The sequence below is a fragment of the Cyprinodon variegatus genome, unplaced genomic scaffold (genome assembly GCF_000732505.1).
Source record: "Cyprinodon variegatus isolate N-32 unplaced genomic scaffold, C_variegatus-1.0 Scaffold380, whole genome shotgun sequence".
Classification (NCBI taxonomy): Eukaryota; Metazoa; Chordata; class Actinopteri; order Cyprinodontiformes; family Cyprinodontidae; genus Cyprinodon; species Cyprinodon variegatus.
Window position 1 is genome coordinate 773,196 of NW_015150833.1, and position 16,388 is coordinate 789,583.

General features: G+C 39.9%; 1 protein-coding gene across 1 annotated transcript in view; it reads left to right on the plus strand.

Moving 5' to 3' along the window:
* The window catches only part of LOC107092423 (PH domain leucine-rich repeat-containing protein phosphatase 1-like), a 55,894-nt gene extending 39,590 nt beyond the window's left edge, over positions 1-16,304 (plus strand). Inside the window, exons 5-17 of the mRNA XM_015386907.1 lie at positions 3,151-3,297; positions 5,181-5,408; positions 6,355-6,557; positions 6,857-6,917; positions 7,842-7,937; positions 8,538-8,693; positions 9,405-9,605; positions 9,716-9,878; positions 9,962-10,092; positions 10,299-10,412; positions 10,750-10,944; positions 13,475-13,703; positions 13,783-16,304. Coding sequence (XP_015242393.1) covers positions 3,151-3,297; positions 5,181-5,408; positions 6,355-6,557; positions 6,857-6,917; positions 7,842-7,937; positions 8,538-8,693; positions 9,405-9,605; positions 9,716-9,878; positions 9,962-10,092; positions 10,299-10,412; positions 10,750-10,944; positions 13,475-13,703; positions 13,783-15,105 — 3,247 coding nt within the window. The 3' untranslated portion in view covers positions 15,106-16,304. The remainder of the gene's footprint in view (positions 1-3,150; positions 3,298-5,180; positions 5,409-6,354; positions 6,558-6,856; positions 6,918-7,841; positions 7,938-8,537; positions 8,694-9,404; positions 9,606-9,715; positions 9,879-9,961; positions 10,093-10,298; positions 10,413-10,749; positions 10,945-13,474; positions 13,704-13,782) is intronic.
* Positions 16,305-16,388: the final 84 nt, after the last annotated feature.

Consider the following 16,388-nt stretch of genomic DNA (forward strand, 5'->3'; position numbering starts at 1 on the left):
AAACACGCCCCATAATCACAGCTCTATGGAGCAGTATCAGACTCATATTCTGTATAGAATTGAGTCGGACTACGTCAGGCTATTAATGGGGGGGCTCTGGTTCAAATACCAGTTATTTACAGGATGATATTTGGAATAAAAACTTTACTTCTTTTGTGTTATTGTCACACATCTTCTCGGTCCTTATACAGAACAAACATGGCTGGGCCAAAGAGGACCTGACAACAAGTCGAGATTAAATATACAAACATTTTGAAGACTGGATAAAATGTTGAATAATGTACAAAGGACTTTTGCCAATGACTTAGAAGGTGCCTGCATACATACTTCATCTTGCTTATTTTAGTTGTACTATGAGAACAGCCAGATACCCATTCATCAAAGGCTGAAAAGATTAAACATTTATGGTGATCAGCAAAAAGAACGTCAAGTGTGTTTGTGCCTATAAGCACCTGTTCATGGGCTACAGAGCGGAGGTGAGGAATAACCAAGGCTAGAGTGTTAATTTCAATAGGGCCAACAAACTCTTTCAGAAAGGTGATGGTAAACTCAACATATCCTGATGGTGTCCCACCATCAGTCGGCCCTCAATTTAAACAAAGGGAGGTCTATTTTAGAAGAGGTTCATGGAGTAAATTTGAGCTTAATTTGAGATCCAATTAAGGATTTTTTCAGTTCAACATACAACACTTGGTGTATAGCGATACTCGGTGCAGGCTGCTCTTCTCAAAAACTCGCTTATGTAACCTGAGAGGGTCGAATCTATCGCTGAATGAATCATGTGACCCAAAGCACGGCCTCAAACATGAGCGCTAACTAAGCTAAAAGTTGTTGTTAGACAACAAAGCAGATTTAGCCCTTATCATATCAGACTTTAAGTTCTCTGATTTAGTATTTAATCTAGATGGATGAATTTGGCGTTGTCATTACTTATCAACCTGCTGCTCCAATACGCTCTGCTAGCTACAGTGGCTGATGCATGCTAACAGCATGTAAATACACAGTTTAACACCAAATAAAAAAAAAAATCCTTCATAATCAAAACTCAGACTAGAAAACATGGAATTGAGAATAACACATAAAAGCAAAAAACCCATGCCGATGATAATATTGCTAAGGAAAATAGAGAGGAATAAAGGGCAAATGTTCTGCACACATACTCATACTAGAAATTAATAAATAATGCTAAAAAAACAAACAACCAAAGTTCATGCAAAGGAAGAATGCTGCAAGTGGCCAAATAACTGCAAGTGAAGAAAAGCTGTGAACCAGCAATGCATAACGGAGATGCTCCAAAACACTAGGGGGAGAAAAATCATAATCTGTTTTCTTTTTTTTTTCCGGTTTTTTCTAGACTGCAATATCCTAACCTTCCTTTAGGGGAGAGTTCACTTTGTAGATCATGACTGTGAGACAAACATTTGAAACTCTAGAAATGTAAAGCTCTGACCAACTAATGCAACTTTTTGCCCTGTCTAGATTTCTTTTTCTTTAAGAACTATTCACCTTAAGGCCTATACATGTTTCTACAGAACAGAGAGATTAGCTCTCTCTCGCAGAAGGACACTGCAGCCCTGGTTTGGGAGTTAGTGCAGCTTGTCCTTGACTCATCATCCAGACAGAACCTTTTTTGTCAGTACTATAAAACAAAAGCTGCACTATGAGGGACCTTAAAGGGTTTTTCAATAGTTGGGACTAAAAATTCTTTTGAAGTATGAAATACACAACCAGAGTGAAACTTGTTATTTTTATCACCACCTCAAATAAATAAATAAAAAAATCTCTGTTCTTGAGGAGCATTTAGGAAGAGGATGTGTGCTGTGTCTTGAACTATTTTCAAGTTATATTCGTCTCTTGTAGGTTTGGGTCACGATGTCCAGCACAGATGGTAAAAGGATTCATTTTTACTGGTTACTGCTTAATTGTAAAAAAAAAAATCCCAATTTGCCCTCAGCAGCTCTACTAATCTGTTTCAGTAGCTCCAATTTCTTCTTTGGTCTCTTGTAGCCCAAGCATGAGTTTATAAAGATTCTTCAATTTTTTTGCTGTATCGTCTTGCTTGTTGATAACTGATAGAACGATAGAATAGATTAAAGTGGTAAATTATTAAAGTAGCCAGCAAACGGTGCGACAAGTTGCCTTGTTCGAATTAATATTTTTGAAAGGACACCTCTCTAGATCTGTCATTATCCTTACATACAGAAAAAGAGCTAAGTTCCTTAATCAATTAGAAAAATACAACTCATTGTATATGTAAACATACCAATATGCTGCAGATATTTCTATCATATTTGACTTTTCTCACACAGTCCAACCTTATGCTGCATTTCAAGAGAAAAGTGGGTTAATATAAGAATTGGATACTTTTTTCTCTTCAAACTTCTATAAATAATTTAAATTTGGAGCAGAGCTGACATTGTGCTGTGTTTTGGAGAGCAGTGTCTGTAAATGTAGAAAGTAGAGGGAAAACCTCCCTGATGATCACAGGTGTTGGAACGATCTAAGCTGACACAATGGAGCAGACAGAGGAAGAGTGAGTAGAGGGCCCCTCTCAGAGCTTTGAAGTGACTGATTTAGTGATCACCAGATATTTTCAACATAATCTACAACAGATTCAAGCAGGAATACTTGGTCGTCTAACATTCTTTGGTTCTTTATCTCAGTTGTCATAATCTATGATTAATGTGTTTCTGAGTCCTGTTTTACAAGGTTTGAAAATGAAATCACCTGATATTCTCAGCACAGCAGTAGCTTTAGAAAGTAAAACAAATGTGTTGTTTTGTGTTTGTGTGATAAAGGAACATTGCACAAAGTTCACATTGGTTTTTAGTCTCCTTTGTTTTATCACTGAGGGCCCAGCTCCTGTAAAGGTTGGTGGCTCACGATTGGAGGACACGCTGAATGCCACTGGTCCCTTATGTTTGATTAAATAACATACACACTTATGCCCTGTTTGTTTCGTCAACAATTCAATGTGAAGCATTAGAACTACTCAGTCTGTGGTTGTGTTAAATTTTAACATTTAACAGGGGGGGTGTATGTTGGGTTTTGCTATGCTATTTATAAATAGGTTATATCCTGTTGTATTATTAATCTCTACAAATACTAAGTGAGTTCTTGAATTACATTCTGTCGTCTCTACTTCTCCAGGTTTTCTCGCCTTCGCAGCCTTAACCTCTCCAACAACCATCTTGGTCAGTTCCCGTTGACCATCTGTGACATCCCTACCCTGACAGAAGTCAACCTCAGCTGTAACTACCTGGACTCTGTCCCCAGCTCCGTGGGTGCCATGAGCAAGTAAGAAAAGACTGCAACTTACACGCAATCAACTAGAAGAAAATAATTTTTTTTTTTGTTAATGTGTACATTTTGAAAAATCTGAATTTTAAGTACTGTCAGGGGGTTAATATACTCCTGCCTTGTTTTAATTATTCTTTTCTTTTTATTTGTTTACCTTCCCCTCTTTTCTGTTAGTTACTTTAGATACACTTTTGTGCCTCAATGTCAAAGTTTGCATAGGCAAAGCTGAGTTCCCATGCATAATAAGCATGCACTTAGCATTTTTCAACCCAATGGTAAAGATTTCTCTAATTTCTTTTGATCTACTTTTTATTTATTTATTTTTTCTTTTCTGTCTACGCAAAACCCATCATTGTATTGTTTTCATTGAATTCACCTTAATCTTGACCTGATCAGTGGGTGATAACACAATTTATCCTTTCTACTCTGATGCATGTTTCAGTTTGTGACCTAACTTTTTAATAATTTATGAGTTTGACCTGCACAGTTTCTGATAATCTCATTAGCGCTGTTGGTAATCGAATGAAAATAGTAAATTATGTTAATTTTATCACATAGGTATACCTCTCATTTTAAAATACTTTATAGCTTATTATATTTTTATTAGGATTTTATCTGGTAGACCATTAAAAAGTAACACACAGTTGAGCCATACAAGAAAAGCTTCCATGTTTTTTTTTTATTTCTTCCAAATTAAAATAAGCAAAAATGTGGCTTGCGTTTATACTCCTGCCCCATCTATTTTGTCTACCTTATAAGTAGGGTTCTGTGTGTTTTAGTCTAACTCCATTGCCGAGAAGGCCAGATTAACGGGTGACCAGTATCATTAAACCCAAGAAATACACCAAAGAGAAGTGTCAAATGTTTACAGCAGTGTTATCTTATAATACAATATAACCAGCTTTGAACGTTTTGCAGTGATCATTCCTTTTCCTCAATACAGAAAGTTTGACCTTAAATGACCTCATCTGCAATTAGATAATTAACTAGAAACTCACCAGAGATGCTAACTTTAGATTACCAACATAGAACCAAGTTGAGGGAATGTTTTCTGTCATTTCTGAACTCCAGACGTTTGGTTTTTATGCAAACATGGCAAGAAGAACGCCATTAAAAAGAAATTAAGGAATTTCGGTTTAGTAACAAGAATTCCTGTTTGATAACAGGCCACACAGAGGACAGATCAAACATGTGAAAGAAGGAGCTGAGACAGACAGCCAGGAAGGAAATGATTGAGAATTTAACATATTCATGTTTTAAAATCAACCAAAGTCCAGATGTTTATACTCTAAAGAATCTGTGGTCACATTTAAATAAATGATCTGATGTAAAGGCCAATTTTTTCTAAAACGTTTGGGTAAAATATCTTTTCCAAAAGTACAATCTGACATAAGATTTGTAATTGCAGAAATATGTGGTCCAACAGGGCTTTAACTCAGGAAAGCTTGAAAGAAATGCATGCCATACTTAAGCTTTAGCTCAAAACCGTACATCCTTTTCCTTTCAGTTGACCATTTTACACTACTTGGTGGTGGTTTTAGTCTGTCAGATAAAATCCTATTAGGATTAGGGATTAAAAAAGTTCTGGGGTTACTTTTTATGACAGTCTTAAGTCTGGCCTCACTTGAAGCTAAAAGTAGTGCTATGTCAGGGTATGGAATGGTAAAGATGAGAAGGTAATCTGCAGGACAGATCTGGTATGCCTGTAAATTCCTGAAGTGGCCAGTAGGGTACCTATTCTGCTACTGCCATCTACAGGACATTAAAAGAATTGATAATTGATACCTACCATGTTACATGTTGATTTGAACATGCAGAATATATCTAGAGAGACCATAGAAATGCAAGTGTTGTACAAAACTAGATCATTTCTCCTTTAGTTTGCAGACGTTCCTGTTGGACGGAAACAGTTTAAGCGACTTGCCCTCTGAGCTGGGGTCCCTGCGGAGGCTGAGCTACTTGGGTCTTTCCTTCAATCAGTTCAACCATATACCCCAGGTGCTTGAGCGGCTGGCCTCCATGGAGAAGCTCTGCATGGCTGGAAACAACCAGGAAACGCTCACCCTGCAGAATTTCAGGCTGCTCCATGTCAAACACATCGATTTAAGGTACAACAACCCAAGCAGATCGATCTACATGTCATTGTTTTACAATAAAAAGGAGTTTGATAAATGAACTCAGGGGAACTTGGGCCAGAAACAGCACGACTACCATTTGCCAGTCATTCTTTTTTCCGACTGTTGTACTCATTGACATGCTTTAAACTCACTAATTACGGAAACAAAAACAGACGGAGGATACCATCACAGAACTAGATGGTTAAAAAGTAAAAAATTCAAGAAATAATTTGCTGGCACTGGCCCCTATCAGGGCCTCATCATCGTCTGGGAAAACGGAGCAGGAGTGACTTGCACTATTTTACAGTTAATGCTTCACGAAAATGTTGTCTAAGAAATTTTGCAATGTGTTGCAGTTGTTGCTTTTGCTTTGGCTCCTTTTCTTCAACTTTTGTCTTGTTTGTGAATAAAACAAACATTTGCTTGTTAAACTGTTTGTTATGCCCAGGCTATCTTTAGTTAAATTTTATTGTGGAATTTAAGCTCATCATACCACCAAAAGATGATGATTTGATATTAGGCAACTTATAATAGATTTTAATGACAGAAATGCAGAGCTTAGACAGTTGCACCATGCAGTGTTATTTAAGAACCATAATTTTTCATGCAACATGTTGCTTGAGCTTCACAGCGATGCATTTGGCAGGACTGTTGACTGAAGATAAAGGTACTGGGTTCGAATCTGCTGGAGGCATCTGTTGGGTCAGATGATCTCTCAAAATTATCCAACCCTCCGAATGCCTTGCAAGACCTAAAGGGCAGGGACAATTAATGGGAAGGTGTCATCATAGAAAATTATATTTTATGACTGATTCAACGCTTCCTACAACCTCCCCCTCCCTTAACTTATATGTAAATACATTATATCTAAAATCCTTGAAAGGATGTTGGCCATAATTTTTTCCAGTTGAAGATGAACCCTTTGCTTCTCTGTTAGGTTGAATAAGGTCTCTGTCATGGTCCCCGATGAGCCTGACCTGCTCCGGCATGTGACCCAGCTGGATGTGAGGGATAACAGGCTGATGGAGCTGGATGCGTCTGTCTTTCCTCGACTGGAAATCCTTCACTGCGAGAGGAACAACATAACATGTCTTAAAGTCAGAGGTTCTGTGCTTAAAGGAATTTACGCCTCAAATAACGGTGGGTGTGATCCAGCTTTATCCTTTCCTTCTTCAACCACAACCTCTCCTGTTTCTCAGCCATACTTGCATCTGTGCTCTATAAGTGTTTTTTATCCCATAGATTTGTCCTTTCAAATGCCCGTCTCCTGTTCATCTGTTCTCATGCCTCTGATTTTCTCATCAATACAACCCTCTAATTGTCCCTCTCCATCATTCCCCTTCACTCCTTCCCCAGTCCTCTCCTCCGTTTTACGTCTACCTCCTTTTTTATTAGGCTGTCCTTGCTGTAGGTTAATGTGTTTGAATTTCTCCCTACAGAATTACGACAGCTGGATGTCAGTCCTGTGCCCTCCAATCTTAGTTACATGGATATCTCGAGGTAAGGAAAGAAATATTTATTTATAAAAATAACCTGTGCAGGAAGTGTAAAGATAAAGCTAGTCAATTAAGTGATTGGTTGTGCATCTTAAGGACATAAATATTCGTAACTACCTGACAAAAAATAGGTCAGAAGGAAAAAGCTCATCATAAATAAAAATGATCAGTTCTCCTATATTTTTATTTATTTATTTTTATCTGTGAAGATAAACCTCTCATCTAGATTATACAACAACTTCCTAAAGGTAAGGAGCTGTGGCCTGTTAATGGCCGGACTTCACTAGACCCCTTAAGATGGGCTCTGACGATGCTAGAATCAGATTTATTTTATCCTGTGATGTGGGGCTTCCATAGATTGGGCTCCCATTCTGCTTTTTAATTTGTTAGTTTATTTGTTGACAGGCGCTATTACAAAGAGATAATGAGATTCCGATGATCACTGGGTATGCTCTGTGATTCTTTAAGAGGAATAACTTCATGGTAAAATACATTAATCACTGACGAAGATTGTAGATGGAAACTGTAAAAAAAAAAAAAGCAACTAAAACAGGCCAGTCTTAAACTCTACCTTAACAGTATCTTATATTGATTAGGAAAAAGATGGATATAAGCCAGAAATAATATGTTTGTTGATACCAAGGTTTGAAATTTAGACTGTATTTGAACTTCAAAATCTTAATTTTAAGATTTAAACAAAGCTGAGTTGCTGTAAGGAAGTCATAATGAAGATAAATTTTGAGGAAGTCTAAATTAGTACCTTCCCTTTTGAATCCAAGACAGCTCCACCAGGACTCCATTTACCTGAATCTATAATGCAGAAAAAGGACATTTATCCTCACCAAATTATATTCCATTTTAAGTAACACAGTTTGAAAGCGACACATAATTCATCATCATCATCATCACTGCCTCTCCCCCCCTCCAGGAACCACATGGAGTCCTTGCCAGACTGGCTGTGTGAAGCGAAGAAACTGGAAGTCTTGGACGTGAGCCACAACCTCATCACTGAGCTCCCCGCCAGGTGAGCCTCCCTCCTGCTCCAAACATGCCTGTAATTGTAGAGCAATGCTGCATTATTCTCTCTACCTGCTTTGTCAAGTGATGTATCCATCCCCCAAAAAGCCTCATAAATCACGCTGATAGCCGGTAACCTCTGGATCCATTCTGCTTCTCTTTATGCAGCATTTTTAGAAGGTTACATCAGATGCACCTTTTACTCTTTGCCATGTCTTAAATCAACCTTGCTCGCTTGGCTTCTGTCCTTCTCTCCTTATTTTCTCTCTTTCTACCTCAGGTATCCCTATTGTCTGGGCATTTATTTATTTATCTTTCCCAATAAGTGTCAAAATGATGAATTTCACTCACAGGATCCACTAGAGGCGCTCCGACACATATATTTTTTTTAGTCCTCATCTGCACATCCAGCTTTGTCCTTCACTCTCCCTATTTTCCCCCCTGTTCAGTTACTGCAGACTATCTGTCTTTATATCTATCTGCTTGTCTGCCCACCCTCTAGAATCTCAGCTATCAGTCCATCTTAATCATCTATCTGTCTGTTAAAGTTGCTTATCCATCATATGCTAGTGCTGATTCAGCTGTCTGTTTATTTCTCATTCTGCAGGTTGTTCTGCAGCAACAGTCTGAGGAAGCTAAGTGCTGGACATAACCAGTTGCAGAAGCTGCCTGACAGAGTAGAGCGCCCTCTGCTGGAGATTTTAGATGTTCAGCATAATCAACTGGTGGAACTTCCATCTAACCTGTTCCTCAAAGCCAACAGGTAGCTCTAAACATTTGCTACATGCGGCTGTTTTTCACATTTTTAACTGTGATTATGCATCTCTAATTTAAGCTAAAGAATCTGCATGTATGTGGAGATAATAAGAGTAAATCACTTCTGGATAAAGAAGAGATTTTTGCTAAAAGTAGTTAATCTAAGCAAAAATCCTCAAATAAAGTGGAACAAAAAAAATTCAGCATGAAATGCTTTTCTGGTGACGAAATGTGTCTTAGATAAGTTTAGCTGTAGAGAACATTCTGGCTAACAGCTTCAAAGTTAATATATTCTGGTGTAAATTCAAGCATGTGTTTTCCCCAGTTTAGAGATTCCTTAGAATTTTATGTCCCATAAAAATGTATTTATTTATTTATTTGAATAGGGACAAAGCACATTAATGAACATCAGTATAAAAACAAATGTAAATATGCTGGATTATAGCTACAAAGCTAGTATTCATCTGTAGTCCCTAGGCAGCCAAATACATAAGAAAGAACATATAATATACAATATAAGCATCACAAGGAAATGTTAAGAGTTTAGTGGTCACATGATTGGTTTGTTTTCATCCATAGTTTGAGTTGAGCTCCAAAGCTGATCAGTGTAGGGCTCTCCCGTATGTGCAGAGGAAGACTGTTTCAGATGTTAGTGGCTCTCACAGAGAGAGTGTTCTGACCAAAAATGACCAATCCTTCTTATTTTTGGGGGGTTCAGTTTACGAAGCGTAAATGCATCAGCAAACAAGCTGGAGCACCTGCCACCGTCCAGTCTGTCGGAGGAAAGCCACAGCATCTTGCAGGAACTCTACCTGACTAATAACCTGCTGACGGACAAGTGTGTGCCAATGCTCACTGGTCACACACACCTGCGGGTTCTTCACATGGCATACAACCACCTCCAGACCTTCCCTGCCAGGTAGCAAAGAAAAACTCCTTTGGGAATGTTTTCTGGTCTGCTATTTGTTTTATTTTGAACTAGTTGGTTAGTTTGTGCTTCAGCTTACCCACTTCCTTTTCACCCTTCAGTAAAATGGCCAAGCTGGAAGAGCTGGAGGAGGTGGACTTGAGTGGAAACATGCTGAAGACTGTTCCCACCACCATCATGAACTGTAGACGAATGCACACTCTCATTGCCCACTCCAACTCCATCGAGGTGTTTCCGGAGGTCATGCAGTTGATGGAGATGAAGGTAAAGCAGAAACACATCTCTACAAAGCCCTCTCCCGCCCCACTCCAGCCTTCATTATATATCTGTTATGTTCTGCTTTTCAGTGTGTGGATTTGAGCTGTAATGAGCTGAGTGAGATCACTTTACCAGAGAATCTGCCTCCAAAACTCCAGGAGCTGGATCTGACTGGCAACCCTCGTCTCAACCTGGACCACAAGACCCTTGAGCAGCTTAAGTATGTTACTCTTTTTATTTTACAAAGAAAGCTGTTTCTTAAATTAACTTCTTTTGTTGTCTTTTTTTCCGTCACGATATTTGATAAAGTTTTTATTATTCATTATTTATTTGCTGTTTTTTCAAAGAATATTTTGCTTTCTTCTGTATGTGAAGATAAAGGATGGGTTTTAATCCTCTTCGTGTATTTTTTTTTTTTTCTTTCAGTAACATTCGCTGTTTCCGTATTGATCCACCGCCAACATTCTCATCGAATGAGGCATCTGGGGGGCCTGCTGTGTGGAGTCATGGTTACACTGAGGCCTCAGGCGTAAAGAACAAGTGAGCTAAATTCAGTCCGCAGTAAAAAGAAGAAGCTCCATCACGTTTATGATGTGAAACCTTACAAATAGAAAATATCTGTTTCTCAATATAAGTTTAGTAAAGCATTATCCTACATTTTCATTAATGTTTGTAAACAAGCTTCCATGGGTTTTAGTATGTTTACAGGTTCTACCAATTTCTCTTATTTTCAGGTTCTATAATTAAAATCAGCCCTTTGTTGGAAAAAACTTTGATTTACTGAGAAGTTTTGTATTTGATATTGTGAAATGAATGAATATTTTGTCTTTAAAGCTTGAATAGTTTCCTCACAAAGTGCCTTTCTGTTCCTTTTCAGACTCTGTGTCGCCGCCCTCTCAGTGAACAGCTTCTGTGGGAGTCGAGAAGCTCTGTACGGTGTGTTCGACGGAGACAGGAACGTGGAAGTGCCCTACCTGCTGCAGTGCACCATGAACGACGTCCTGGCCGAGGAAATCCACAAGACCAAAAGCGAAGAGGATTTCATGACCAATACGTTCCTCGTCATGCAAAGGTAGACTATCGGCTATGTTCTCTAAACAAAAGGCAGTTCTTTAGGAATCTGGTGTTCTCTTGGTTAAAGAGAGAAGCCTAGTAGGTTTTCTTAATATTAAGATAGACTTTATTCATCTCACAGTGGAGAAATTCACTTATCAGCTCAATAGTCCAAAAGAAGGTGCCAAAAGGAGGGAAAGGTGCTTGGGGTATATACAGTATATACAGTGGGTCCACTACTGTACTGTATATACAGTACAGACCAAACGGTTGGACACACCTTCTCATTCAAAGAGTTTGCTTTTTTTTCATGACTATGAAAAGTGAAGATTAACACTGAAGGCATCAAAACTATGAATTAACACATGTGAAATTATATACTTAACAAAGTGTGAAACAACTGAAAATATGTCCTATAATCTAGGTTCTTCAAAGTAGCCACCTTTTGCTTTTAGAATTGCTTCAAGAGGTAGTCACCTGAAATGGTCTTCCAAGAGTCTTGAAGGATTTCCAAGAGATGTTTAGAACTTGTTGGCCCTTTTGCCTTCACTCTGTGGTCCACCTCACCCCAAACCATCTTGATTGGGTTCAGGTCCGGTGATTGTGGAGGCCAGGACATCTGGCGCAGCACCCTATCACTCTCCTTCTTGGCCAAATAGCCCTTACACAGCCTGGAGGTGTGTTTGGGGTCATTGTCCTGTTGAAAAATAAAGGATGGCCAAACTAAACACAAACCGGATGGAATAGCATGCCGCTGCAAGATGCTGTGGCAGCCATGCTGGTTCAGTATGCCTTCAATTTTGAATAAATCCCCAACAGTGTCACCAGCAAAGCACCCCCACACCATCACACCTCCTCCTCCATGCTTCACGGCGGGAACCTGGCATGTAGAGTCTATCTGTTAACCTTTTGTGCGTCACACAAAGACACGATGGTTGGAACCAAAGGTCTCAAATTTTTGACTCATCAGACCAAAGCACAGATTTCCACTGGTCTAATGTCCATTCCTTGTGTTCTTTAGCCCAAGCAAGTCTCTTCTGCTTGTCACTTGTCCTTAGCAGTGGTTTCCTAGCAGCTATTGACCTGGTCTCTAATCTGAGCTGCTGTTAACCTGCGATTTCTGAGACTGGTGACTCGGATGAACTTCTCCTCCACCCCAGAGGTGACTCTTGGTCTTCCTTTCCTGGGGCGGTCCTCATGTGAGCCAGCTTCTTTTCGCGCTTGATGTTTTTTGCGACTGCACTTGCGGACACTTTCAAAGTATTTGCAATTTTTCAGACTGACTGACCTTCATTTCTTAAAGTAATGATGGCCACTCGTTTTTCTTTACTTAGGTGCCTTTCTCTTGCCATAATAAAAATTCGAACATTCTATTCAGTAGGACTATCAACTGTGTATCCACTTGACTTCAGTACAACACAATTGATGTACAACCCCTTTTATAAGACAAGATATCCCACTTATTAAGCCTGACAGGGGACACCTGTGAAGTGTAAACCATCAAGAGAATGCCAAGAGTGATCAAAGCAGTAATCAAAGCAAACCAAAATGGCTACTTTGAAGAACTTTTCAGTTGTTTCACACTTTTCTGTTAAGTATATAATTCCACATTTGTTAATTCATAGTTTTAATGCCTTCAGTGTGAATCTACAAACTCTGGTCTGTACTGTATATAACATCTGAAGTCTCTTATTTAACATGATTATTGCACAGGATTATTGGATGGGGTATTAAATTGGTATTCATACTATATGTATACTATATATATATATATATATATATATATATATATATATAGTTGTAGTTATTGCACAGGGTATTAGATACAAACAGGTTGGTGCACGGGGTATTACATAGTGATTGCACATTAGTTATTGCAGTTATAGTGGTACAGTCTGATAGCAGCACGGATGAATGACATGCAGTAGAACTTATTTTACAGAGTGTATACGTCTTTCATTGAAGGAGCTATTCACCCTTTTTGTTTTTTGGGCCAGTGTTTCTGTTAGTTTAATCCTCATTAATCAAGTACAGGTAGGCAATTATTAATGTCATGTGAATGTTTATAAATCATGAAAAGTACATGATGATGATGTTTTGTGTTAAATTTACTATCTTTTCAATCTCCATGTTATGAAAACAGGAATAGATTCTCAGTTGGTTTAATGATTTTTATTTATTTTTTGTTTAGAGTCATGCTTATTATCATATACTTTGAGTTATAGTGTATTATAAAATCTTTAATATCCTTTGTATTATAATCTCAGCAGATATATCACAAAAACACTACAGGTACCTCTAACCCCATATCACTAATCCCTACCATTATGTTTTTCAAAAATCAACCTGGTGGCATCACTATGTTCATTTGTGCAAATTGTAATTGTTTTTATTCAATACTTTATAATAAGAGGCTTTCTATAAAATACATTGTTCTGTTGTCATTTAATCTTGTTTTTTTTGCCGCATTTTCTTCTTCTTATGACCTCTAAAATGAATATCCATTCAAAAAACTTCAATCTTCTGTGTTTTTTTTCTTCCTCCTGAAGGAAACTTGGAACTGCTGGACAGAAACTCGGGGGGTCTGCAGCTCTGTGTCACATCCGCCATGACCCCACAGACCCCAGTGGCTGCTTCATCCTCACAGCTGCTAACGTGGGAAAGTGCCAGGCCATCTTGTGTCGGGACGGGAAGCCCATGTCCCTGTCGCTGCTTCACAATGTGGGCTTGGAAGAGGAATACCGCAGGATCCGGCAGCACAGAGCCATCGTCACTGAGGTAGAGGGTCCACTAATGACCTGTAATAAATCTAATTTTAAATGTGCCGCGTATTGATTTATATATTTCTTTATCCAAGGACAACAAGGTGAATGGAGTGACTGACTCAACAAGAATTATGGGCTATTCCTTCCTTTACCCCTCAGTCATCCCTTGCCCCTACGTGCAGACTGTGACTCTCACCCCTCAGGATGAGTTCTTTATTCTGGGCAGCCGTGGGCTGTGGGATGCAGTGTCTGCCACAGAAGCAGTGGAAGCAGTTCGAAACGTCCCCGATGGCCTGGCTGCTGCTAAAAAGCTTTGCACCCTGGCTCAAGGTTATGGCTGTACTGACAGCCTGAGTGCAGTTGTGGTGCAGCTCAGCGTGAGTGAAGACTGCTGCTCCTGCTGCTGTTCAGAGCCCCCCCACCATCCCCCTAGCCCCGGCCTGGGCCCCTACCCTCCATCTTCCTCGGCCATTAAGGATCGGCCCTCTGATGGTTCACTGCCTGTTCCCCCTTCGTCCTGCAGCGAAATCAGCAGCGAGATAAGCACCAGCGAGATGAGCAGCGAGGTGGGCTCCACGGCTTCATCCGACGAGCCTCCACAGAGCTCCTTCGTGCTGCTGCAGGATCAGACGCACCACCCTCAGCTCCACCTCCACCATCAGGCCCATCTGCTATCCCTGCAGCACCAGCAGCCACACACGGCCACCCAGACCTGCCAGTATCTGCTGCCAGGTTCAGAACTTCCTTCAGCTCGGACCTGTTGCGCTCTCCATCCAGCCTGCCTCACCAGCTCCTTTCAGAGGCAGCTGTCCAGCGCCACCTTCTCCAGCGCCTTGTCAGACAACGGGCTGGACAGTGAGGATGAAGAGCCCATCGCAGGCGTATTCTCAAACGGGAGCCGGGTGGAAGTGGAGGCAGATGTTCACTGCCTCAAAGCTGAGCTCTCACAGTTATCCTCATCCCAAAACCTCGTACCCTCATCTTCCACCCAGGAACACACCATGCTCTCTCTTCCTCCACCACCACCGCCACCACCAAGCACGCCCGAGCCACTAGAGGAAGCGGTGGACCTGAACCAGGCAGAGGCAGAGAATGGGCTCGACAGAGACGAGTCCTGGCCAGGTGTGGGAGTGGGAGCTGGGGACGGTGGGAAGTTTCCAGGAAAGAGGAGAGTTAACGGTTCAGTGGCTCGTCAGGAAAAGAGTCACAACCTCATTGAGGTGGCGGCCGATGCCCCTTCCAAGAAATCAGGAGGATACTTCACAGCTCCGGCCCAGCCCGACCCAGATGACCAGTTCATCATCCCTCCTGAGCTGGAGGAGGAGGTGAAGGAGATCATGAAGCAGCATCAGCAGAAACAGCAGAAGCCAGCTGGGATGGATCAGCCCACCGACTACTTCGATACCCCTCTCTAAGCTTAAGAGTCGACCTCCTCTGATGCCGCCCTTCATTCTACTGTTAATGCACAGATAAGTAGGTTTTACGGGGAGGCTGAAAAGTCTGCATGAAAGTTTTACAGAACAGACTTCATCCCTACGCAGCGCCTAATCTTTGGATAAACATGTACTGCTGCACCTGCAGAGTTAAATAAGCAAATGAGCCCTTTAATGATCCTCAACCTTCTGGATACGTGTGAGGACAGAGATCCCAGAGCCAGCGTTCTGTTCACAGATCAAATCTGTTTCTTTTTTTTGTTTTTCTTTTGTTTTTTTAAATAAATAATCAACACTAGTCTATTTGCGATAGCATTAGCTTGTCACACATAATATACATGATTTCTTTTGTTTTGTAAGAACCTAAATTATGTTTTAATGTGAACGCAGTGAAGTTCTTGAACGCAACCTTTTTGAAAACAGACTCCTTATCTTTTTATTTTCAGTCCAACTTTGATGAATCATCCGGCATTAAAACCCACACCTAACTATTGTAGATAGGGCACTTTAAATACTGTATTTCTTCAGTAAATCAAAGCTCTCGGCCTGTAAAATGACATAGAGATTTTTTTGTAGAAAATTTCCAATACTAACTCCTAGGAGTTGCATACTCTATATGGTGACTCAGTCACTTTTTTACTAATCTTCTCTGAGAGAAATGGTGATTCTTTTTTCAATTATTGTAAATAAGAGAAATGTTGTATACTGATACTTTTAAAGGAACTGCATACCTGTATGTCGGTGAAGGTTTTTAAGCTGTGGGGAGGATATAGTGTTTGCTGTTATGGAGGTGAGCCCCCATTTATCTTACAGTGTAAAACCACAAATACGACTTCAAATTCACAACGTACACAAATGTAAATGTGCAATTGCAGGATGGAAACTAACATTCCGTGCAATATTTATACACTAAGTTGTCCACTTTGTTAAATTGTGATATCCTGTAGTCATCACCGTATCTACTTAACACTAAAAGGTCTTTGCATGCACAGACAGACAAACAAATGCATACACACACAGACATTCACACACATGGATACTCACAGGTAATTAGTTCCACCTCCCTCCTACAGTAACTATTATCACCGGCATGACTGTGTCTAGTTCAGTAACACCAACAAGTATAGCCACATGGAAAAGAGACACTACAAATGTTCCTGTCTTTGGTATAATAAATTTTAAATTTGTGAATATAAGCTCTGTTGTCTGAGACTTTATTTTTTTTTTTTACATCTTAACAGTTTTTTTTTTTCATTAAAACATCT